We start from the raw sequence: 24,907 nt of genomic DNA, 5'->3' as shown, positions 1-24,907 counted from the left end.
CGGTAACATGTATGACGTCATTTTCATGCGCAGTTAACCAAGGGGCGTCGAACATCCGCCATATTTGTTCAGACTTCGATAGGTTAACTAAACAAAAGAGCAATATATCCATAATTATCGAAGCCATCTGTAGTTGTTATTGAATTTATGTGTAACGGGAATATTTTCTGTTGAATAACACGTTCGTTTCATATTTTATTTTGGGGTGTTTGCTAAATATTTCGGTGACAGAAGTGTTTGTTTACACCGACTGTCAATCGGAAAAGTCAAAATATGGGGACGAAAGATGACGAGTACGATTATTTATTTAAAGGTGAGCATCCCAAGTAGAAACATACGTGGTGAATAAGATGTTTCATATCTTTATATGTTTTTATTTTATGTACAAGGTTTCAATTATAGATGGATATGATGTGTTGTGGAACAAACCGAATAGCCTAGAAGCGGATTAATAGTAACTCGAAAAGTCACTGACGACGACACTGACCTGTCTATAAATTTCGGGTTTAAAATTAAGCCTATGCTATTCTGCTAGAAACCAATAAGTTATGTCATTAATAAAATACAGTTGACTATGATGACATAAAATTATTTATAACAGACACAGTTGACAGTCACTGTACCATATTGATTTCTTGCAGAACTCTTGAATTCATTTCTGAGAAGACGACTAAGACGTAGCTGGTATGATCTACACGGCTAGAAGGCCTAGACCTAGTAGTAGCCTTAATTTGAAAAAATGTCTGCTAGTGCTAGCCATAATGCTAAGAGTGACATTAATACTGCAGTTTCAACTGGAACAACAAACTTATTAGCAGATGAGCTGTGTACACATTGGCGTGCACGTAAAAGATCAATTGACAGTTGGAATTCGATATAATAATAGGCCATAGTGCCGCTGCCCTGGCAAAATTTCCTGCATACCATAGCACACTGTATGGCGTATGCCCGTCTTCATTAGCCCAGTTCGGAGCAGAACAGTAGGACGTTAAACCCCATTTCATTTTATTTCCCAACACCTCTTCTACCTACTGTAATGTAGTTATATGTATTATATCACTGCATGTTTATTGAAATATGTGTAAGGCGCACATTATAAGTACCAGTACACTGAAAGATTTATAACAATATTCCATTTACACAAAAATTTATGCCATGAATTTAAAAATTTAGGTACTTCCATTCCAAAGAATATGGAGGCTCGGTTGCTCAGTGGCTCTCTTGAGTTAGACATTGGCTTACTAACCATGATGTTAAGTGTTCGATCCCTAAGTGGCCGGGAAAGTTGTCCAGCATATTTTCTAATGGTCATTGGTGCAGGATTCCTAGTCAGTTGGAGGATCAGAAAACCAAGGCCTTGCGTACGTTAAAGAACCTTTGGATAGAATTCAATTGCTTTCCAGACAAAATTTCCCTCATAACAAATTCAATGGCATATTCCGTCTTTATTAGTAGCGCAGTTGGTGCATAAAAGTAGAACCTTAAATCTAATTTCATTCATTACAGCTTATTAAACTCTCAAATATCTCGGCCATTTTGTTACATTTATTGAGTCATATATTTATTTATGTATGACACATGTACAAATGTAGCAGGCCAGCATGGAGTTTGTGTTAAAAAATTTATATTTAGAGCATTATGTGTACTTCACTTACAAGTATAATTTTACTTATTACTATTGGACTATTTTTATAAATTGCTAAAAATATCTAATTCCTCCTAATCAGGGTTTAAATCATTAATTTACGGAGCTAGGTGTACTAAAGCAACAAATTCTAAAACTACCCATTTATGATCAGCCCAACAGATCTGTTATTTATAATCCGTGATGACTAGTAGTAGTCTAGAACCAAGATGCTGTACTTGTTGTGTACACATGCATGCTGCAGTGAGTGACTTGGATAAAATCAACGGAATCTGGAAAAGTAATTAATACATATCATTTTCCAATATCCACCTGTATAGAAACCCCCAAATGTCCTGAATAATTCAATGATGTAAGCTCTTCTTATTTTATTAATGATAACACTTTTTTTCTTTTCTTTTTCAGTTGTTTTGATTGGTGATTCTGGTGTAGGAAAAAGTAATCTTTTGTCAAGATTCACAAGAAATGAATTTAATTTAGAAAGTAAAAGTACCATTGGTGTAGAATTTGCTACAAGGTAAGTTATATAACTTACTGCAGTTGTTGGCCTACTTGCTGTACATTGATACATCAAACAAATATTGGCATTTTTACCTTCAAAAACATGGGACTATTAGAATGGGTTTGTCTGTCTGTCCGTCACACTTTTTGGGACACAATAACTCTCCTAATTGAGCTAGAATGTTCAAACTTGGTGTAGGTGTTTATTAAGTCAATGCCTTGATGGAGTTTGAAGATAAGCATTTTCTGCTTTGGGTAAGCAGAGATAAGCAATTTGATTGGTTGATGCTTTGGGACCCAATAACTTTAGTTCTAATTAAGTGAGAGTGATGAAATTTGGTATATAGTTTCATTACATCAATACCTTGACTAAGTTCGATAATGAGCATTCTCTGCTCAGGGTAAGCAGAGCAAAAAGCAATTTGATTGGTTGAGACTTTGGAACACAATAACTCTCATTCTAATTGAGCTAGAATGTGCTTTGGGGCCCGATAACTAGGGTTATATTTAATTGAGAGTGATGAAACTCCAAGTATAGATTCATTATATTACCCTACGTAACTAACGTACGAAAATTAAATGGTAGCTAGGGTGGGTCTGTCGTTCAGATTGATCATTACCTTGACTAACAAACATGATCAGCAATTTGATTGGTCAAGACTTTGGAACGTAACAACTGTACTTTTAATTGAGGTAGAATGTTTAAAGGAGCTAAATCGCTAATATTTTGGACCAAGAAATTGGCACAAATGGGTCTGAACACATATAATAATGTAATATGAATTTATATAAATTGTTATACATTAAATCGTGTCCGTTTTACTGTGAATTGTCATCAGTTATGTTCGGCGAAATACGCCCGAAGTCTCAACCGCAAGTCAGTTTCTAGCGTCTGGTTATTCCAGTCAACACCGATATTATTTATTGCTCATGCTCTCCAAATAAGAACATGATATCACTGTTTGACATGACTTGTGGAATATATTGTCTAGCCTCATTCTTTGAGCACCTTGTTACAAATGACGCCTAAACGCATTCTGGTACACGATTCGTTTACCAATGGTAAAATGTTTGTTTTGTCTTAAATATTGGATATCAGAAGCCCATCTTTTCCAGGTAAGATCACAACACCAATGCTGATTTAAATTGAAAAAAAATTTGTGTTTTCAATGTCGAAGATTTTGGATGATACTGAGTTACGGACTTAGCTACTTTAAACTTGATGTAGATGTTCATTAAGTGAATGTCTTGACTGAGTTCAATGATTAATATTTCAAGCTAAGCTGAGCTAAGCAATTTCATTGATTGATGTCTTGGGGCAAGATAACTTTGATTCTGTCTGATAGAGAGTGATGAAACTTAGTGTATACATTTAATAATCAGTTTGATTGCTTGATACTTTTGAAAAAAATAAATGTGCGATTAATTAATATGTGTCATCTATCTATTTTGGGATTTCAGCGGGGGACATCAGCCTCACTGTTGGCTTGTTTTTCTTAAACCAGTTGGTTGTTTTACAATCTGCAACCTGCCAGATTCTCTGTACAAAAAGAATTTATGTTACACATACATGGACAGGATTTTATTCACATGTCCATATTCTATTGAATTGCAATAAATTAGTATATAAGTATATTTATTTGTAAATTGTAAAACAATTCTGATGTTATTGGAACAAAATTTTTCTCTTGCTAACTATTAAATAAACTTCCAAATGATATTTTTGGTATCTTTTTCTACTGTTCTATTTTTGGTGAATTTTTATACGCCCACATTTTCATGTTGACGTATATTGTCGTCGCCCCTGTTTGTCCGGACCATCCACAATTTGTTTGTGGAGACCCTACAGGTCACAATTTTTATCTGATTTCAACAAAACTTGAAATATAGCTTCATGGATTATGGCCCCTGATTATTTATGAAAAATCACGTTTTTAGCTTGTGGACACTCTAGAGGTCACAATTTTGATCCGATATTGATGAATCTTGAAATGCATGTTTATAACCCTTGGTTCCTTTCGATATTCGTGCATATCGGACTGTAACTTCCTGAATTATGGCCCCTGATTGTACAAAAAATCACGTTTTTAGATTGTGGACGGCTGAGTTCGAATTTCGTGAAAATCGGCCCAAAACTGACAGACAAAATGGCCGCCATTCGTTCTCAAATAGCGTAAAAAATATGGTATATCAAGGTTGTGGACCCTATAGAGGTCACAATTTTTATCCGGTTTGGTTGAAACTTGAAATGTAAGTTTATAACCCAAAGATTTCATTTACTTTTGATATTTGCGCATATCGGACAGTAACTTCCTGAATTATGGCCCCTGATTGTACGAAAAATCACGTTTTTAGCTTGTGGACCCTATAGAAGTCATAATTTTTATCCGATTTAAAAAAACGTTCTATTATATCACCGTTACACCCTAAGGATGACTGAGTACGAATTTCGTGAAAGCGGCCCAAAATTGACAGACAAAATGGCCGCCGTTTGTTCCCAAATAGGGTAAAAATATGGTATATCAAGGTTGTGGACCCTATAGGGGTCACAATTTTTATCTGATTTTGTTGAAACTTGAAATGTAAGTTTATAACCCAAAGATCTCGGTTTCTTTCGATATTCGTGCATATCGGACCGTAACTTCCTGAATTATGACCCCTGATTGTACGAAAAATCACGTTTTTAGCTTGTGGACCCTATAGAAGTCATAATTTTTACCCGATTTAAAAAAAACGTATTATTATATCACCGTTACACCCTAGGGATGACTGAATTCGAATTTCGTGAAAATTGACAGACAAAATGGCCGTCGTTCGTTCTCAAATAGCGTAAGAAAATGGTATATCAAGGTTGTGGACCTATAGAGGTCACAATTTTTATCCGATTTTGTTGAAACTTGAAATGTAAGTCTATAACCCAAAGATCTCGGTTCCTTTCGATATTCGCGCATATTGGACCGTAATTTCCTGAATTGTGGCCCCTGATTGTACAAAAAATCACGTTTTTAGCTTGTGGACCCTATAGAGGTCATAATTTTTATCCGATTTATAAAAACGTATTATTATATCACCGTTACACCCTAAGGACGACTGAGTGAAAATCGGCCCAAAATTGACAGACAAAATGGCCGCCATTCGTTCTGGAATAGCATAAGAATATGTTATATCAAGGTTGTGGACCCTATAGAGGTCACAATTTTTTATCCGATTTTGTTGAAACTTGAAATGTAAGTTTATAACCCAAAGATCTTGGTTCCTTTCGATATTCGCACATATCGGACCGTAACTTCCTGAATTATAGCCCCTGATTGTACGAAAAATTGGGTTTTTAGCTTGTGGATCCTATAGAGGTCATAATTTTTATCCGATTTAAAAAAACCTATTATTATATCACCGTTACACCCTGAGGACGACTAAGTTCGAATTTCGTGAAAATCGGCCCAAAATTGACAGACAAAATGGCTGCCGTTCGTTCAGTTCCTTTCGATATATGCGCATATCGAATTGTAATTTCCTGAATTATGGCCCTTGATTGTAGGAAAAATCACTTTCTTGTTAGCTTGTTCTCTATCCATCTCTCGAAAATGTGGGCGTATCCTTCCTGGCAGCCGCTGGTTAATAGAATGAGATACAAATGTACATTGACGAAGATGACACACGAAAATTTCGCTAAAAAAATTAAAAATATCCATTTCCCCGTTGCTCACACTGTTAATGTTTGGGGTTCGGTAAAAGATCGAGGAAACGCGGTGGAGCGCAGTTTCTACTCCAAGGGAGACAATTCCATTTAATACTTGTCTTACTTATGACCTTGGAAATGTGACCTTTGTTGACGGTTTTCCTTGACTTTCGTTTTTCTGTTTTTTCGTTTTTCTGTTTGTCTGTCACTCTTTGTCATCGGGAGATGTTAAGATGGGTGGAAGGGGCACAGCCCGGCAAGACATTGAATAATAAGAAACGCGGATCCGGTGACGATGTTGCTCAAGTAGTATAGCAGAATCATGGCGCAGGTATGAAACAGTGTCACATAAACGTGAATTTAAACAACATTGGCTAATTGGGAGGCCCTGGTTAAATGTGAACCAGAGGGAGAATGTCTCAGAATGATTCTGTTTCTATGACCTTTTCCTACTGCATCAAAACTAATAAAAATAACCGATTTGTGGATGCGATCACTGGAAACTTTAGGATTGTAAAGGCTGAACATTTTATCTTAATGAATAACAAAATATATGACCTAATAAAAATTTCTTTTTTATACGCCCACATTGAAATGTGGTCGTATATTGTCGTCACCCCTGTCCGTCGGTCCGGCGCCCACAATTGCTTGTGGACGCTCTAGAGGCTAAAGTTAATATCCGATTGACTTTAAATTTATACACAGTGTTTAAGGTCATGAGACGAAGAAGCCTATTGATTTTCAGTGATTTCCGATAATTACTGCCAGAGTTATGGCCCTTGATCACTTCAAAAAGTCTTGTGGACGCTCTAGAGGCTAAAGTTAATATCCGATTGACTTTAAATTTATATACAGTGTTTAAGGCCATGAGACGAAGAAGCCTATTGATTTTCAGCGATTTCCAATAATTACTGTCAGAGTTATGGCCCTTGATCACTTCAAAAAATCTTGTGGACGCTCTAGAGGCTAAAGTTAATATCCGATTGACTTTAAATTTATACACAGTGTTTAAGGTCACAAGACGAAGAAGCCTATTGATTTTCAGCAATTTCCGATAATTACTGCCAGAGTAATGGCCCTTGATCACTTCAAAAAATCTTGTGGACGCTCTAGAGGCTAAAGTTAATATCCGATTTACTTTAAATTTATACACAGTGTAAGGTCATGAGACGAAGAAGCCTTTTGATTTTCAGCGATTTCTGATAATTACTGCCAGAGTTATGGCCCTAGATCACTTCAAAAAATCTTGTGGACGATCTAGAGGCTAAAGTTAATATCCGATTTACTTTAAATTTATACACAGTGTTTAAGGTCATGAGACGAAGAAGCCTATTGATTTTCAGCGATTTCAGATAATTACTGCCAGAGTTATGGTCCTTGATCACTTTCAAAAATCTTGTGGACGCTCTAGAAGTCAAAGTTAATATCCGATTGACTTTAAATTTTTACACAGTGTTTAATGTCATGAGACGAAGAAGCCTATTGATTTTTAGCGATTTCCGATAATTACTGCCAGCGTTATGGCCCTTGATCCCTTTGAAAAATCTTGTCAACGCTCTAGAGGCTAAAGTTAATATCCGATTGACTTTAAATTTATACACAGTGTTTAATGTCATGCGACGAAGAAGCCTATTGATTTTCAGCGATTTCAGATAATTACTGCCAGAGTTATGGTCCTTGATCACTTTCAAAAATCTTGTGGACGCTCTAGAAGTCAAAGTTAATATCCGATTGACTTTAAATTTTTACACAGTGTTTAATGTCATGAGACGAAGAAGCCTATTGATTTTTAGCGATTTCCGATAATTACTGCCATAGTTATGGCCCTTGATCACTTTGAAAAATCTTCTGACACTCTAGAGGCTAAAGTTATCATCCGATTGACTTCAGATTGATACACAGAGTTTAAGGTCTTGAGACGAACAAGTATATTGATTTTCAATGAATTTTTATGACTTGAACAACTAAATCCATGATGTTAAAAGTTTTCTATACTAAACATTAGCATGGGGCAGAACTTTATAAAAACCAAACAAATTCTAATGGTTTTCTGATAATTACTTAATTAGTTGTTACTCTTTATCAGATTTTAATGTATTATAAATGTTTAATTACCCAATAAAGTAAAAATATGCGACAACTCTTGTTGACTCCCCGGACGATTTAACTGCTGTGGGCGTATGTTTCGTTGCCTGGCAACCTATCTTTATTTCAATTGACCATTTCCATCTGACTGCTGATGGTACAGTAAAAAAATTTTGGTGCAAGTAAACATTGTCATTGTACTTGCCCGCAGTACAATGGTGCAGACTGATCAAACTTTTTTGTATGTTTTAGGAGTATACAAGTAGATGCTAAAACAATAAAAGCTCAGATCTGGGATACAGCTGGTCAAGAAAGGTATCGGGCTATAACTAGCGCGTAAGTATTTATTTATCTTTGGATTCTGTCAGTTTTACCTTGGCTTCTTTTTTTGGGGGGTGGGGGGTTGTTAAAGTCACATTAATGCCATGGTTCATAAATTAGGTTAAACCGTGCATGTATATTAATTTTTATACGCCCACATTGAAATGTGGTCGTATATTGTCGTCGGTCCGGCGTCCACAATTGCTTGTGGACGCTCTAGAGGCCGAAGTTAATATCCGATTGACCTTTAATTTATACACAGTGTTTAAGGTCTTGAGACGAAGAAGCCTATTGATTTTCAGCGATTTCCGATAATTACTGCCAGAGTTATGGCCCTTGATCACTTAAAAAAATCTTGTGGACACTCTAGAAGCCAAAGTTAATATCCGATTGACCTTCAATTTATACACAGTGTTTAAGGTCTTGAGACGAAAAAGCCTATTGATTTTCAACGATTTCCGATAATTACTGCCAGAGTAATGGCCCTTGATCACTTCAGAAAATCTTGTGGACGCTCTAGAAGCCAAAGTTAATATCCGATTGACCTTAAATTTATACACAGTGTTTAATGTATGAGACAAAGAAGCCTATTGATTTTCAGAGATTTCCGATAATTACTGCCAGAGTTATGGCTCTTGATCACTTCAAAAAATCTTGTGGATGCTCTAGAAGCCAAAGTTAATATCCGATTGACCTTTTATTTATACACAGTGTTTAAGGTCATGAGACGAAGAATCCTATTGATTTTCAGCGATTTCTGATAATTACTGCCAGAGTTATAGCCCTTGATCAGTTTGAAAAATCTTGTGGACGCTCTATAGGCCAAAGTTAATATCCGATTGACCTTAAATTTATACACAGTGTTTAAGGTCATGTAATGAAGAAGCCTATTGATTTTCAGCGATTTCCGATAATTACTGCCAGAGTTATGGCCCTTGATCACTTTGAAAAATCTTGTGGACGCTCTAGAGGCCAAAGTTAATAATCCGATTAACTTTAAATTTATACACAGTGTTTAAGGTCATGAGACGAAGAAACCTATAGATTTTCAACAATTTCCGATAATTACTGCCAGAGTTATGGCCCTTGATCACTTCACAAAATCTTGTGGATGTTCTAGAGGCTAAAGTTAGTATCCAATTGACTTTAAATTTATGCACAGTGTTTGAGGTTATGAGACGAAGAATCTTATTGATTTTCAGCGATTTCTGATAATTACTGCCAGAGTTATAGCCCTTGATCACTTCAAAAAATCTTGTGGACGTTCTAGAGGCCAAAGTTAATATTCGATTGACTTTAAATTTATACACAGTGTTTAAGGTCGTAAGATGAAGAAGCCTATTGTTTTTCAGCGATTTCCGATAATTACTGGCAGATTATCAACGATTTTCAACGATATCCGCTCTAAAGGCTAAAGTTATCATCCGATTGACTTCAGATTGATACACAGAATTTAAGATCTTGAGACGAACAAGTGTATTGATTTTCAATGAATTTTTATGACTTGAACAAATCCATGATATTAAAAGTTTTGTATACAAAACGTTGGCATGGGGCAGAACTTTATAAAAACCAAACAAATTCTAATGGTTTTCTGATAACTACTTAATGAGTTGTTGCTCTTAATCAGATTTTAGTGTATTATAAATGTTTCATTACCGAAAAAACTAAGAATATGCGACAACTCTTGTTGACTGCCTGGACGATTTAGCTGCTGTGGGCGTATGTTTCGTTGCCTGGCAACCTATCTTTGTTTTAACAGGTACTTAATTTCTTTTGCATAGTTAAACATCAGTTGGATAGTAGATCTGAAAGATACCCAGAATGTTGTTCTATAATAATAGCAGTGATTAGAATGAAATAAAATAGGTTTCTTTAATTTCAGGTATTATAGAGGAGCTGTTGGTGCACTGTTAGTCTATGATATTGCTAAACATTTGACATATGAAAATGTAGAAAGATGGTTAAAAGAATTACGAGATCATGCTGACCAGAATATTGTCATAATGCTTGTAGGAAATAAAAGTGATTTAAGACATCTGCGAGCTGTGCCAACAGATGAAGCCAAAGTATTTGCAGGTGTGAATTTGAAATATTGTCGTCGCCCCGTTTGTCAGTCTGGCGTCCACAATTGATTGCTTTGAAAAATCTAGTGGACGTTCTAGGGGCTAAAGTTAATACATGTACCCGATTGACTTTAAATTTATACACAGTGTTTAAGGTCATTCATTTTCACCGATTTCTGATAATTACTGCCAGAATTATTGTCCTTGATCACTTGTAAAATTTTTGTGGACGCTCTCGAGGCTAAGTTAATATTTGATTGAATTTACATTTATACACTGTGTTTAAGGTCATGAAACGATGAGGCCTATTGATTTTCACCGATGCCAGAGTAATGCCCTTGATCACTTTGAAAAATCTTGTGGACGCTCTGGAGGCTAAAGTTAATATTCGATTGACTTTAAATTTATACATAGTGTTTAAGGTCATGAGACAAAGAAGCCTATTGATTTTCAGTGATTTCCGATAATTACTGCCAGAGTTATGGCCCTTAATCACTTTGAAAAATCTTGTGGGCGCTCTAGAGGCTAAAGTTAATATCCGATTGACTTTAAATTTATACACAGTGTTTAAGGTCATGAGACGAAGAAGTCTATTGATTTTCAGCGATTTCCGATAATTACTGCCAGAGTTATGGCCCTTGATCACTTCAAAAAATCTTGTGGACGCTCTAGAGGCCAAAGTTAATATCCGATTGATCTTAAATTTATACACAGTGTTTAAGGTCATGAGACGAAGAAGCCTATTGATTTTCAGCGATTTCCATAATTACTGTCAGAGTTATGGCCCTTGATCACTTCAAAAAATCTTGTGTACGCTCTAGAGGCCAAAGTTAATATCCGATTGATCTTAAATTTATACACAGTGTTTAAGGTCATGAGACGAAGAAGTCTATAGATTTTCAGCGATTTCCGATAACTACTGCCAGAGTTATGGCCCTTGATCACTTCAAAAAATCTTGTGGACGCTCAAGAGGCCAAACTTAATATCTGATTGACTTTAAATTTATAATCCAATTTTAGTTTATTATAAATGTTTCATTACCGAAAATTAAAAATATGTGACAACTCTTGTTGACTGCCCGGACGATTTAGCTGCCGTCGCCCCCATCCGTCCATTCTATTGAATTTCAGCAATTTCCGTTAATTACGTCTAGAGTTATGGCCCTTGTTTTGATTTATTGAACCTTGTGAACGCTCCATCACCAAAAGTTATCACCGAATCTTTGTGAAATGTATATGCATTATTTAGATTAGTGAAACGAAAAAGCCTATTGAATTTCAGCAATTTCCGTTAATTACGTCTAGAGTTATGGCCCTTGTTTTGCTTTATTGAACCTTGTGAACGCTCCATCACCAAAAGTTATCACCGAATCTTTGTGAAATGTATATGCATTATTTAGATTAGTGAAACGAAAAAGCCTATTGAATTTCAGCAATTTCCGTTTATTACGTCTAGAGTTATGGCCCTTGTTTCACTTTATTGAACCTTGTGAACACTCCATCACCAAAAGTTATCACCGAATCTTTTTGAAATGTATATGCATTATTTAGATTAGTGAAACGAAAAAGCCTATTGAATTTCAGCAATTTCCGTTTATTACGCCAAAAGTTATCACCCGATCTTTGTGAAATTTATATGCATGATTTTAATTAGTGAAACGAAAAAGCCTATTGAATTTCAGCAATTTACAATAATTACTTCTAGAGTTATTGCCCTTGTTTCATTTTGTTAAACCTTGTTAATGCTCGATTGATGAAAGTTATCATCCAATATGTATGAAATTTATATGCATTATTTAAATTAGTAAAACGAAAAAGCCTGTCAAATTTCAACAATATCTGTAGATTACTTCCAGAGTTGAGACCCTTGTTTCAGTTTGTAGAACCTTGTAAACCCTCAAACGACAAAATTTATAATCTGATTTGTATGGCACTGTCTTGTAAAGACCCCCAATTACCTACAAAGGAATAAATATTCGACAACCCTTGTCGACCGCTCGGACGATTTAGCTGCTGTGGGTGTATGTTTTGTTGTCTGGCAACCTATCTTAATATCATTAGAAAGATAATTGAGCGATCTTTCTGACAATCTAGGCTGACAAACACAAGGTTTTATTAATACATCAGGCCTTGATTTGATATTGTTGACGGAAATATACAAATAAAAAAAGGGAGTTCCTCTACGATAGCCTACATTTGAAGGAATAATGAAAATATTCAAATGGAAAATAGGCCTACATTGTAAAAACAAAACAATTCTTTCAATCAAAATCATAGCATTAGCAACATAGTCATAATGTAGGCCTATAGCTTCCAGGGCCTAGGCCTAGATGTACCTTAGCCTACTGGCGTCTGGGTACCTAGCCTACTTTGAGTTTTGTAACCTACAGTAATATTTTAGGTTGATATAACCATATTCATTATGGCAAAAAGGTAAGCACCTATACCATAGTATTCTCTTTTACTTCCTTTAGTAATATTGTAACCTTGACATTTGACCAAATTAAGAATGGAATATATATTTACAATATATTCTAACTAAAGTAATACAATGAGTATTGCTAGAGGGCAGGATTTGACTGAAAATCAGGCTAAAAACAAAACATATGATCTGATGAATATAATTTGTAATATTTCACTGTAATTATTTTCTCCTTTTTTTCAGAGAAAAATTCATTATCCTTTATAGAGACTTCAGCTTTAGACTCAACAAATGTAGAAGCTGCTTTTCAGAATATTTTAACAGGTTGGTTGAATTTCAAAATATATAATGACCCATTATTATATTGTTGTGGTCAAATCTGTTTGTCACTGGAAGAAGTCATCAGCATAATACTAATTTTAATTGAATATCTGATATTTATGAATAATGACCATGACTTAAAGCTATTCCAGCATAAAACGGTGTTCCAGAACCAGACTGCAGTTTTTTGGCGGTGTTTTCGAATCCACTTTCAACAGAATTTACATTTTAATGGCTGTTGTGACCTACAGAAATTCCGTTTTTATACGCCCACATTTTCATGTGGATGTCTATTGTCGTCGCCCTTGTCCGTCCGTCCACAATTGTTTGTGGACACTCTACAGGTCACAATTTTTATCCAATTTCAACAAAAGATCCTTTCGATATTGCCTTGTATCGGACCGTAACTTCATGGATTATGGCCCCTGATTGTACAAAAAATCATGTATTTAGCCTGTTAACCCTATAGAGGTCACAATTTTGTATCCGATTTTGTTGAAACTTGAATTAAGTTGATAACCCAAAGATCTCTGTTCCTTTCGATATTCGAGCATATCGGTCCAATTGTCGTCCACAATTGTTTGTGAACAGTCTACAGGTCACAATTTATCCTATTTCAATTAAACTTGAAATATAGGTTAATCACCCTAAGATCTCGGTTCCTTTCGACATTGGCATGTATCGGACTGTAACTTCATGGATTATGGCCCCTGATTATACGAAAAATCACGTTTTTAGCTTGTGAACACTGTAGAGGTCACAATTTCTATCCGATTTGGTTTAAACTTGAAATGTATGCTTATAACCCAAAGATCCTTTGATATTCGCACATATCGGAACATTTCTTCTGATTTTGATGAAACTTGAAATGCAAGTTTATAACCCAAAGATCTTGGTTCCTTTCAGTATTCACGCATATCGGATAGTAACTTCCTGAGTTATGGCCCCTGATTGTACGAAAAATCGCGTTTTTAGCTTAAGGTCCCTCTAGATATCACAATTATTATCCATTTAAAAAAAAACGTTCACGATTTTTATCCGATTTAAAAAAAACAAGTGAATATATCACCGTTAACACTAAGATCTTGGTCCCTTTTGATAATCGTGTATATACGAACGTAACTTCCTGGATTATGGCTCCTGATTGTTCGAAAAATCTCATTTTTAGTTTGCGGATTCTCTAGGTCACAATTTTAAAAACCATTTAAATATTTCACCATTCCACCATAATGAGGGTTGAATTCGAATTTGCGCATTTCAGACCATAACTTTCCGGATTTTTGCCCCTGATTTACAAAAAATCCTCTGGGGATCACGTGGTTAAGTCGGTAAGACGCTGGCTCGCTAGCCTGGAGGTCGGGTGTTCGATCCCTGCATTGGCCGAGAAAGTTCATCCTGATTTTCCGGCGTGGTTTCCCCTTGTCAGTGATGCAGGACGGAGGGCCTGACAAGGACAGCTGTCTAGTCCTTTGGATGAGACAAAAAACCGAGGTTCTGTGTATACATTGGAATGCACGTAAAAGATCCCTTGGCAGTTGGAATTCGATATAAGAGTAGGCGATAGTGCCGCTGCCCGGGCAAAATTTCCCTCATAGCACACTGTATGGCGTATGCCCGTCTTCATTAGCCCAGTAAGGAGGAGAACAGTAGGACGTTAAACCCCATTTCATTTCATTTCATTTTCAAAAATCCTGTTTGTTTTTAGCTTGTTCTCTATCCATCTCTTGCAAAATGTGAGCATATCCTGCCTGGCAGCCGCTGGTTGTTTATGACAACCCCCATCAGTAGTGTGATGATATAAATAATTTAATCAGAATCACCCAGTTGAATAAATAATAACATAAACAAAATGTTAAAACAGGTGTACCATGGATAGTCATTTTCACTGACAGGGGTATCAATCTCTCACTTTAAAGGAGCTAAATCGCTAACATTAGTGACCTAGAAATTGACAAGAGTAGGTCGCAACACATATAATACAGTAGTATGAATGTATATAAACTGATTTACATTCAATGGTTTCCGTTTTTACTCCAATTTCAAATCAGTTATGTTCGGCGAAATAAGCCAGCAGTCTCAAGCGAGTGCAAATTTCTAGCGTCTGGTTATTCCAGTCTACATACCCCGTTTGATTTGGTGCAATGTGTCTAGCCTCGTCCCTCGAGTCTCTTGATACAACTGGGACTGAAGCGCATTATGGTACACGATTCGTGTACCAATGGTAAAATGTTTATTTTGTCTTAAATATTGGATATCAAAAACCCATCTTTTTCCGGTAAGATCACAACATGAATGTTGATTTAATTTGACAAATAAATCGTGTTTTGAATGTTGAAGATTTTGGATGATATTGAGTTAGAGACTTAGCTACTTTAATTCTTTAATTCTTTCTTCTCTCTAATAACATGATAACTTTGCTTCTAATTGAGTAATGGAACTTGATGTGTAGTTTAACAACCCCAAAACCTTGACTTAATTTCGATCATAAGCCAGTTCTGCTTAGGCCAAGTTGGTTGATGCTTTGCAAAAAGATAAAGGTATTATTGATATCTGACTTGCATTTATTTTGGGATTTAGGCAAGGTATCAGCTTTGTTCAAATTAGATTACAATTTCTGGTCATTTTAATCAGATTGAATAGCCTGAGGTATTGGTTATCCTTTCTATTAAATAACAATACTATTTACTACTTACATTATTTGATTTGTCTTTTCAGAGATTTACAAGATAGTTTCTCAGAAGCAAATCCGTGATAGCCCTGATGATGAACATTCACCAAGTACAAATGTACAAACAATAACAGTAGCACCTACGGAAAGTACACCAGGAGCAAAGAAACAGTGTTGTAATGTTTAGGACACTACTAGTTGAACATTTATTCATCTTGTTACTTATTGAGTCATTAAAAGACTGGGTGGGGGTTCAGTGGGCATGATCATCAAAAATCTATAATATGACATATTGTTTACAACTGGTTATACAACCGACTGGGCTCTAGTCATCACTTAGATCAATATATATATATACAGTATATATATCATCTATTTATATAGGGTATAATAGTAACTATAATAAAATGGTTACTGAATGGGTCAGTCGGGTCATGTGATGATACCATTCCATTTCTAGTTGTTATAGCTTCAGTCAATGTGCAACACTCGGATTAAATGTACACCTACTATTGAGGTTAATTGTCATGGCTATCAGAATGAACATGTTCACATCAGTTAATCAACTTTTTCATGTTGTTTCTATCTGCCAAATGTTGCCATTTGGCTTATTTTTGATGATCATGCTGTTAATATATTAAAAGTTGGCTATTCATATATAAAATATATATAATATAAATACTATGTGTATATTGTTGGTGTACAGAACCCAGTGTGGAGATCAGTACAAAATTGTACCTAGAATAATTTGCCACAAATGTGAGTGTATATGCCATTAAAGCTAAAATTTATTTTTATGTGTGTTGTTAAGACTGAGAGTTATGTAACACTTTGTAGATAATTTAAAATTGACTGTATTTCTAGGCTTATCTTATTTAATTACATCACTCACCTCTCTTCTTAATTTATTGGCCAATCTCATGTTTGCATAATTTTTTCAAAACTGGCTTGAAATATTTTAGATTTGGCTCATCAGTATATAATGAGAACATCATTATTTAAACTATTTAACATAAGAACTTGAATGAAAGAATAGAGTTTATATTACATGCATGGTTATGTTGATTAGTGTAATTTTTTTCTCTAAATGAAATCCTCTATGATGTCAGATGAAAAGAACGCTAATGATGGGAGGTTGAAGAAGCTACCGGATGGTGTTCACATACAGTTCTATTAAAATAATGATGCTTGTCCCTGGCCATAAAACCTTTTTACTCCTGACAATTAATTTCTTTCAACTTCACTATCTGCTAGTACTCAATGTCAAATATAGAATTTAATTTTTCATTTTGCAAGGCTGTAATTTTGTGATAAGTGGAGTTAAAAATTCGACTATGGGTGCATTTTTGGGTTCATGTTTCAACAATTAAAATATGTCAGTAAGCAGTGATTAAGTGATATAGTTGAAAGATAGTGGGTAACCTAGAAATGTTAATTAATATTATTTAAGTGTTATTATAAGTTGTGTTGATATGATGGAAGTACATTCAAGTTCTCATGTTACTTAGTTTATCAAACTGACACTGGACTGGTTATGTGGTAAAACATTCCTAGGCAAAATTGAGTTTAAAATAATAATACCCGGTATTCTTTATTTGCTTATTTATAGACTAATTAAGTTAATTTTGCCTAGGATGTTATTGGTGGTATATTTATACGCATGTTTTATAATGCTGAATTAAAATACATGTATGAGTATGAATGTTAGTATTCATGATTGATTAATTGATTTATGTTATTTGTAATTCCTTTTGTCAGGGGATCATGAAGAAGGATCTAAATTTGTCACAATGAATTGAAATAACAACCATTTACAATGTTGTAGCTTTCAGCAATAGATTTACTTCAAATATTTGATATAAAACCAGTACTAAAAGTGTCTACTCAATGTGGTTGTTACATTGTTATTGTTGCTCAGTGTACATTATCATCAAAATTTGTCTTATTTAAAAGATTTGTTAGATTTTTATCATTTTCGTATTGATGCTGACTTAAAAATTGTAAACAATTTGGACAGTGTTCTACATTCTTATTTCTCCCCCTCTTAATTGTTGAAGATTTTTTATTGATCACTAATTCTATCCTGAGTGTTAGTGTGAATTCTGTGGCATATATTTAACAGCGATGTATTATGTAAGATTTAGATAAAGAGCTGACCGTAACTTTATGGTTTAAAAATAGATAATGAATATACTTAAAATTTCAGTAAAATTGTCTTATTCTGACAGAAGTTATGAATGTTTGCAGTTTTGACCAGAAACAGTTTAAATTGTGTTGAGTATTGAGTACCATTGCTGCAACAATAAACAAGGTCTCAATTTTCTGTTTTAATGGTTAATGTAGATATGGAGGACCTTGTCTAATCCATTTAATATCTCAGCCATCCATTGGTCTAGACTCAAGAGAGTTGAATATGGACTTGTCATATGAATAAATGTCTAAATAATAATTTATATAACATTTGAATCAAGAAAAAAATCTGCAATAGGCAGATTTAGCTCTTACATAATACATCTTTAAGACTTCCATCATCTGAAAATCCTAATCATATCTAGAGAACTCTTTTCTTCTAATAAACACTATTTAGACTTGGATATTGTGTTCCTCCCTCACTACACTACTATACATTTTGTAAATCAAGCCTATATAATTAATGATATTATATACTGTATGTATCACCTTATAATAAATATGTATATTTAAGAATGTATGACCTGAGTTTTGTCATATAATTGTGAAGGTTGACACAACTGCAGTGTCAAATTATAAGAAGTAATGCTATAGCTGTTCATAGTCCAACAATCTATCAACTTGAAACTAAACCTTAGAGTACAATGTATGTTAGATATGCAAATTATTACAATAGAGTGGTAGAATGGCTGTAGTATCTGATCTGTAATTAGGTGACCAATTACATTGGTCAACTGAGATATCCACTATAACTATCCCATTATTTTTATATATTTTGTAGATATAAATTTTATTCTTAAATAAACTTTGCACTTAAAATGTTAATTTATCTTCATTCCCATATATAAGTGATTGTATATAAAATGTGTTAATCTACACTGTAATCGAAACCTATAAATCCTGAAGGAATGTGGGTGCATATTAATTTGATCTTTGACACAGTTACACAGCACTATCCTATGATAGAGCTGTGGATGTGCATTTCTTTTTGGAATTGTATGAAAAATGTTCTGTACTTTTAAGAATAAAGTCAAATGCAGATTCACATCAGATTTTCTTCCCTGATCATTATTTACAATCAAGATTTCTGTAATTGTTTTGTTTTGTTACAGTGTTTTCCCCTCGAAAAACAAATAAGTGAGAACTGTGCATTACGCGTGGAGTTGCATAGGTATATATATTGATAATGTATTTATGAGTAGATATATAAGTTATTTTAAAATCCATCCCATATAAATAGCATTCACAATAATATCTTAATATCTTTTCTTGGTTTCAAATGTTTGCAGTCAAATGTTTTACCTTTAAATTATTGTGTGCATATTTGTATAGAAACATGGCATTGACTGTGCTGTTCTTCATACATGTTATGCGGTCATGTGCAGCGATTTGTAGCTTTGTTCATCTCTAAACGTTTTGTTACTGTGGCCTTATGTTGAGGTCATTCAACCGTAAACTATATATTATTTCTATCTTGCTAATGTACAATTTTGTGTATTAATAAAGAGCAAATGAACACACAGAGAAGTCTTACTTTGTACCTGTTGGTAGTAGTTAATAATATAGAATTAGACTTTAAACCAGCTTGTCTTCAGATAAGTAGTGATTTCTTTTGTTAATGACTATCCAATAATGTACCAAGGTCCTAATTTCAACAGTGGGTCAAAGAGCATGTCTAAACTTGTGAAAGGTGATATAGATTAAAATGAGATGAATCTTTAAAATTATTAATGGACTGTTTATGCATCTTTGTGCATATAGTTTTAAAGATTCTCAGGCAGAAGGCACTGATCTACAGATGCATGCATGTCTTTGCAACCACCACCCTGCATGCATTTTCAGTATGGAACTACATATTAGTATAGTAGGCGTGCACTTAACACGATTATTTATCTATTGCTCAATCTTGATGTTGCAGCATCATCTAGATAGATAATAACATATTTTGATAGCTCAGTCCTTGAAAGCTTTCGTTAGCATTATGTGGACAAAATGGACGCCTCTCGTACGCAAATAGTACAAATATATGATATATCACGGTTGTGTACCCTCTAGAGGCCAAATTTTTGATCCGTTTTTGATAAACTTTAAATTTGTTTATATCACAAAGATCTTGGTTCCTTTCGATAATGGCGCATATCCGAACGTAACTTCTTGGATTGTGGCCACTGAATATTCGAAAAATCGCATTTTTAGCTTGTGGACCCACTGTATAAGAAGTCACAATTTGTTTAATTTTAAAAAACGTTCAAATATATCACGTTTGTTCGTTCCTAAGGTTTTACGTCCACTTCCACCTAAGGTGATATCGTAGACAAATAAAAATATGTCGCCGTTACACATCAATGAAGGTCGAGTTCGAATTTCGTAAAAATCTGACCCAAACTGCCGGACATAATGGCCGCTCTTGTACGCAAATAGTGTAAAAGTATGTAATACCATGGTTGTGGACACTCTAGAACAAGAAGTCACAATTTTTATCCGATTTTGATGAAACTTGAAATATATGTTCATAACCCAAAGATCTCGGTTCCTTTCGATATTCGCGCATATCGGACCATATCTTCCTGGATTATGGCCCCTGATTGTACGAATTAAAAATCACATGTATGATTATAATCCAAAGATCTTGGTTCCTTTTGATCCTTGCGCATACCGGACCATAGAAATTGTTCCACTACTGATGTCTTCCGCCTTACTCCAGCCACAGCAGTGGCTCGTCCTACGGAGTTCCTTTGCGGAAGTTTTTTAGTCAAATGACTACAAAAAAGTTACTGGCCTATAGTTCCCTTAATTTACACATCAACTGACCCAAAACTGTACTGCACATAGCTTAACATATAATAAACCAATTCCTATAGAAATAAAGGTGAAGCCTTACCGCATAATTTATGAAACTCAACTGCTACGCGAAATTTCTCGACTACCGGACTTATTTCAACTGGCCGGTGTCATGGCGGCTTTCACATTATAAGAAACATCGCTTTGAAAATGTAGAATGCATTACCACAAAGAAAAACTGTTCGGTAACTATTTTAGTGGTCCAGTCTTCACTATTTCTGATAAAATTACTTATTTCAATACAAACTGTAATGATATGTGTTGACAATTGTGCGTTTGAACCTAAGGAGTCTTGGGCTGTATCAATTGTAGCTTTAAACACAGTTTAACGATACATATTGAGGCTAACCGGACCGTAACTTCCTGGATTATGGCCCCTGATTGTACGAAAAATCCCATTTTTAGCTTGTCGAACCTCTAGAGATCGCAATTTGTATCCGATTTTAAAAACGTTTAATAAATGTATCACCGTTACACCCTAATGATGTTTGAGTTCGAATTTCGTGAATATCGGACCGAAACTGCTTGATAAAATGGGCGCTCCGTGTACGCAAATGCAAATAGTGTAAAAGTATGTAATACCAACCAAGGTTGTGGACCCTCTAGAAGTCACAATTTTTATCCGATTTTGATGAAACTTAAAATATATCTTGCCTGGCAACCACTGGTTTATTATCTTGCAATTGTATAATAATAATAAAATAAGAGCAAAATAGAGATTTAAAAAAAATATATATAAGTGAATTCAGACAATTTTAAAAATAGAATTAAGAATGCTAAATTTGCCAATTGCAGGTCTTTCTTAAGGCCCAATCTGTCGTAAGGCCTTAAATGTTATAGAAATTATTAGACATTTATTAACATGACAAGACCATAATCAAATCTCGATGCCAAAGGATGCTCGAGATTTTAACTAGATTAGAACAGTTTAAAAATGGAGCAGCGAGTCTAAGTCTCCAATATACCAGTGTGGTCACCATAATAAACAACAGGGATAACTTGGCTCAGAATAAAGTAATTTAAATGAAATTTTTAAAAATTCATTTTTTACATTATCTATTTTTGAACTATTATAGCAAGAACGGTCAATTCTTTATCTTATCTTACGTAATATATCCTTAATAAATTAACTGAAATTTGAATTCAATTTAAGAATTCAAATAAACAATGCAAAGAGACATTCGAAGCCATATATATACCCTGTCAGTTCTAAGTATATAAATTTACCAGTCAATGAAAGCTTTTAACAACCTTAATTCACAGCTATAGCGTCCCAAATATATAATAGAAATCGTTAGTGGCGACAGTATACATAAAAGTCAACTTATTGAATGAGTACTAGCCTTGTCTTTTGTATACTACAGGTATTATTAAAATTCTTCTCGGGTTATATACGTCCAGTATAACCAGATGTTTTATTAATTTTACATGTAAAATATTCATGGGTTGTTGCTGTAAGTATCTATATAATTACGTGATAATGGATATTAGTACACATATTAATTGAAGAAACGACTAGGTTAGGGCTCCTGTATTTCTGTGATAGGGTTATTGTAGTACTATCGGACTTCTTTTCTTGTTGTGTTTGTTTCTTCGTGATCGTAATAACACTACAGAATAAATGGTTCATACAACTTTATTGCTAAGCTGTAATGGCTTTGAAGGGTCCTCGTTCTCAATAATAATGGCTGCTTGGAATATCTGGATGAGCTCTGATCAATCTCGCTCTACACCCTGTTTTATACCCCCTAATTTCTGCACGTTTTAGATAGCCCTGACGTTAACTTCCATCCCAAATATGGAATAAACCTCTTTATTTCACAAAACTAAAGGAGGAAACATTACCTTATTTTGTCTAACAACCATAGGTCAATTAACAGATAGAATTTGATGGATATTTTGACAATGGTTATGATTTTACAAAAATATCACTGGTTTTTTTTATGTATAAACTATATATTCACGTCCATTAAGTACGTGTGATTTGACTCTATAGACAGTGTGAAGCAACAATTTTTCAAAGAACCAAAATTGTCTTAAGGACCAAAGTGTTAAATTATTAGGAGAGATAATACATAATGTTATTTCTCAGATGAAGATGGGGTCGGACTATTCGTTTTTCCTCTTGGCGGTGTTTATGTAAATTTTAAAAAAAAAACCTTCTATAATAAGAACTTTATTCGGTTTATTCTGGCACTGCATAAAATTTCGTAATTTATGCCTTCTGTGGAAGTACAAAGACAGAGAAATTGTTTATATTATTTTTTAGGTAGTAATGTAGGTCCAAGTGGCCACCTGGTGTTTAGTACAACACATCACCCAGGGATTAATTTATCAGATGATAGAAGAACTGTCGAATGGAAAAGTGCTGCCGATGTCACGGGTTCCTGTTTTTCTTGTCGTCAAATTCAACCCTATGAGGATGTTATAATTCAATTTTGTGGAACCGGTTATGTCGATGTTGGCGTGACAGAGACGAACCCATCCTCTAAAGAAACGCCGATATTCTGTTATTTGTGCGGCCGGGTTTTATATTTTGACCCTTGTGTTGTCAAATTCCATATAACAAACACTGGAACTATAGTACTATATGAAAACAACATTGAAAAGAATGAGAAAATTGTATTAAAATCAAGAGAGCATTGGTTAATGATAAAGCTAGGCTGTGGTGACATAAAAGTTACTATTAAAGACCCGAAGAAACATGTAGATAACTAGAAATAAGTCGACCTCGTCTGATGATATTTTAATGAATACATATTGATTCAAACTAGGGTTCACGTGTAAATATTTAATAAATAAATCAAAATTATCTAATTCAGGAATTAAATATTTTCAAATAATGCAATTTTATTTAATCTAATGGGCATCAGGAGACGAATATTTTCCATTTACAAATTTCTACTTGTAAACCAGCTGCAGTTAGTGTATTCATTTGGAATCAATTGTTACTGTAAATATCACGGAGGGACGATTTACCCAATACTACCCAATTTCACCACATACTACCCAATACTACAACATAATGGTGCCAAATGAGCATATTACTTGATTTTTTTTCAAAAATAGTGAGATATATCGTCGGAAATGTACTTCAAATATGGCTGTTCCATTTGCCTCCCTATATCACCCAAATCAAGCAAATAATAACCCAATACGACCAAATACTTATCAAATACTACTAAATACTACCAAATATCATGGGTAGTATGTGGTGATATTGAGGTGGTATTAGGTTGGTATTGGGTACGGAATTGGGTAGTATTGGGTAAATCGTCCCACCCTAAATATCAGGTCCCGGACAAGTAATTCTCCCGCACCGACTTCAATGTTAAATCCCAATCTGTTTCACAGAGGATTACGAAAGTGTTGTTAAATCCATGACATTTCTTGACCTATAACAATTTTTTGAAAATTTTTATAACGTCAATGAGCCCAATGTCGCAAGGGAAAATTGCTGTAAATTATAGAGGAACCATCATGAAATGGAGGGGAGAGAGAGAGGGGTGTGTGGTTTAGCACAACTATAAAACTATAGTCAATATAGCACCCTAACAGTTTCTTGTACTTTAACTTGCTCCACACATTTAAATATCTCAAAATTAAGGCATGCACCAAATGCAACATATTGTGTAGTATATACAGCTGTAGTTATTTATATCCACCTGTGGTCACAATCAGTCGGGAATCATTTCGCAATTCAATGTCGCGTGTTTTGCATTCATTTTATTTCTCACTATTAAAGTAAGCAATGCTTTCATAAACTGACTATTTTACGAATATGGAAATTTAAAATGTAACTCTGCTCCCAATGTTTAATGATATCAAATAAATGTATATTCTTAGTTCTGGCATTATCTTCTAATCATACAGCAAAAAGTTGATATAAATATGATATATCAGGTGGCCCAGAAAAAGCAATTTTATATATATAAAGTCGAATAATTAAAAAGTATCGTATCTATATCATTATTATTTCAAACATAGTACATACAATATGGATATTTGACAACTACACTCTAAATTGCAGGTCCACAGCTTAAATAGTCTTTTAGGCTGCTATTACATAGGGGTATACGGTATTCGTTTAGAGGTATACGCGAATACTTGTGTTCGAACAACAGGAATTTGCTTAGCGGTTTACATCGGACTATACGCGTATAGGGGC

At 34.5% G+C, this 24,907-nt stretch overlaps 1 protein-coding gene and 1 long non-coding RNA gene across 2 annotated transcripts; both read left to right on the top strand.

Moving 5' to 3' along the window:
- Window positions 1–14: 14 nt before the first annotated feature.
- On the top strand, window positions 15–19,425 carry LOC126815805 (ras-related protein Rab-11A). Its single transcript, XM_050541764.2, has 6 exons — window positions 15–313; window positions 2,051–2,162; window positions 8,163–8,246; window positions 10,117–10,310; window positions 12,963–13,043; window positions 15,756–19,425. Exons 1-6 carry the CDS (start codon window positions 274–276, stop codon window positions 15,893–15,895), a joined length of 651 nt encoding a protein of 216 aa, XP_050397721.1. The 5' UTR covers window positions 15–273; the 3' UTR covers window positions 15,896–19,425.
- Window positions 19,426–22,064: 2,639 nt separating this feature from the next.
- On the top strand, window positions 22,065–24,584 carry LOC126815809 (uncharacterized). The gene is made up of 2 exons (XR_007678067.2): window positions 22,065–22,193; window positions 23,009–24,584. It is a non-coding gene; the product is annotated as an uncharacterized LOC126815809 (long non-coding RNA).
- Window positions 24,585–24,907: the final 323 nt, after the last annotated feature.

The sequence above is a fragment of the Patella vulgata genome, chromosome 3 (genome assembly GCF_932274485.2).
Source record: "Patella vulgata chromosome 3, xgPatVulg1.2, whole genome shotgun sequence".
Classification (NCBI taxonomy): Eukaryota; Metazoa; Mollusca; class Gastropoda; family Patellidae; genus Patella; species Patella vulgata.
This window is presented reverse-complemented; position numbering and strand designations above follow the sequence as displayed.

Bases quoted from the DNA above. Each gene is read 5' to 3' on its own strand.
- LOC126815805 (XM_050541764.2), top strand. From the start codon at position 274: ATGGGGACGAAAGATGACGAGTACGATTATTTATTTAAAG. The intron at 314-2,050 runs GTGAGCATCCCA...TTTCTTTTTCAG, and splicing joins GTACGATTATTTATTTAAAG to TTGTTTTGATTGGTGATTCT. The intron at 2,163-8,162 runs GTAAGTTATATA...TGTATGTTTTAG, and splicing joins GGTGTAGAATTTGCTACAAG to GAGTATACAAGTAGATGCTA.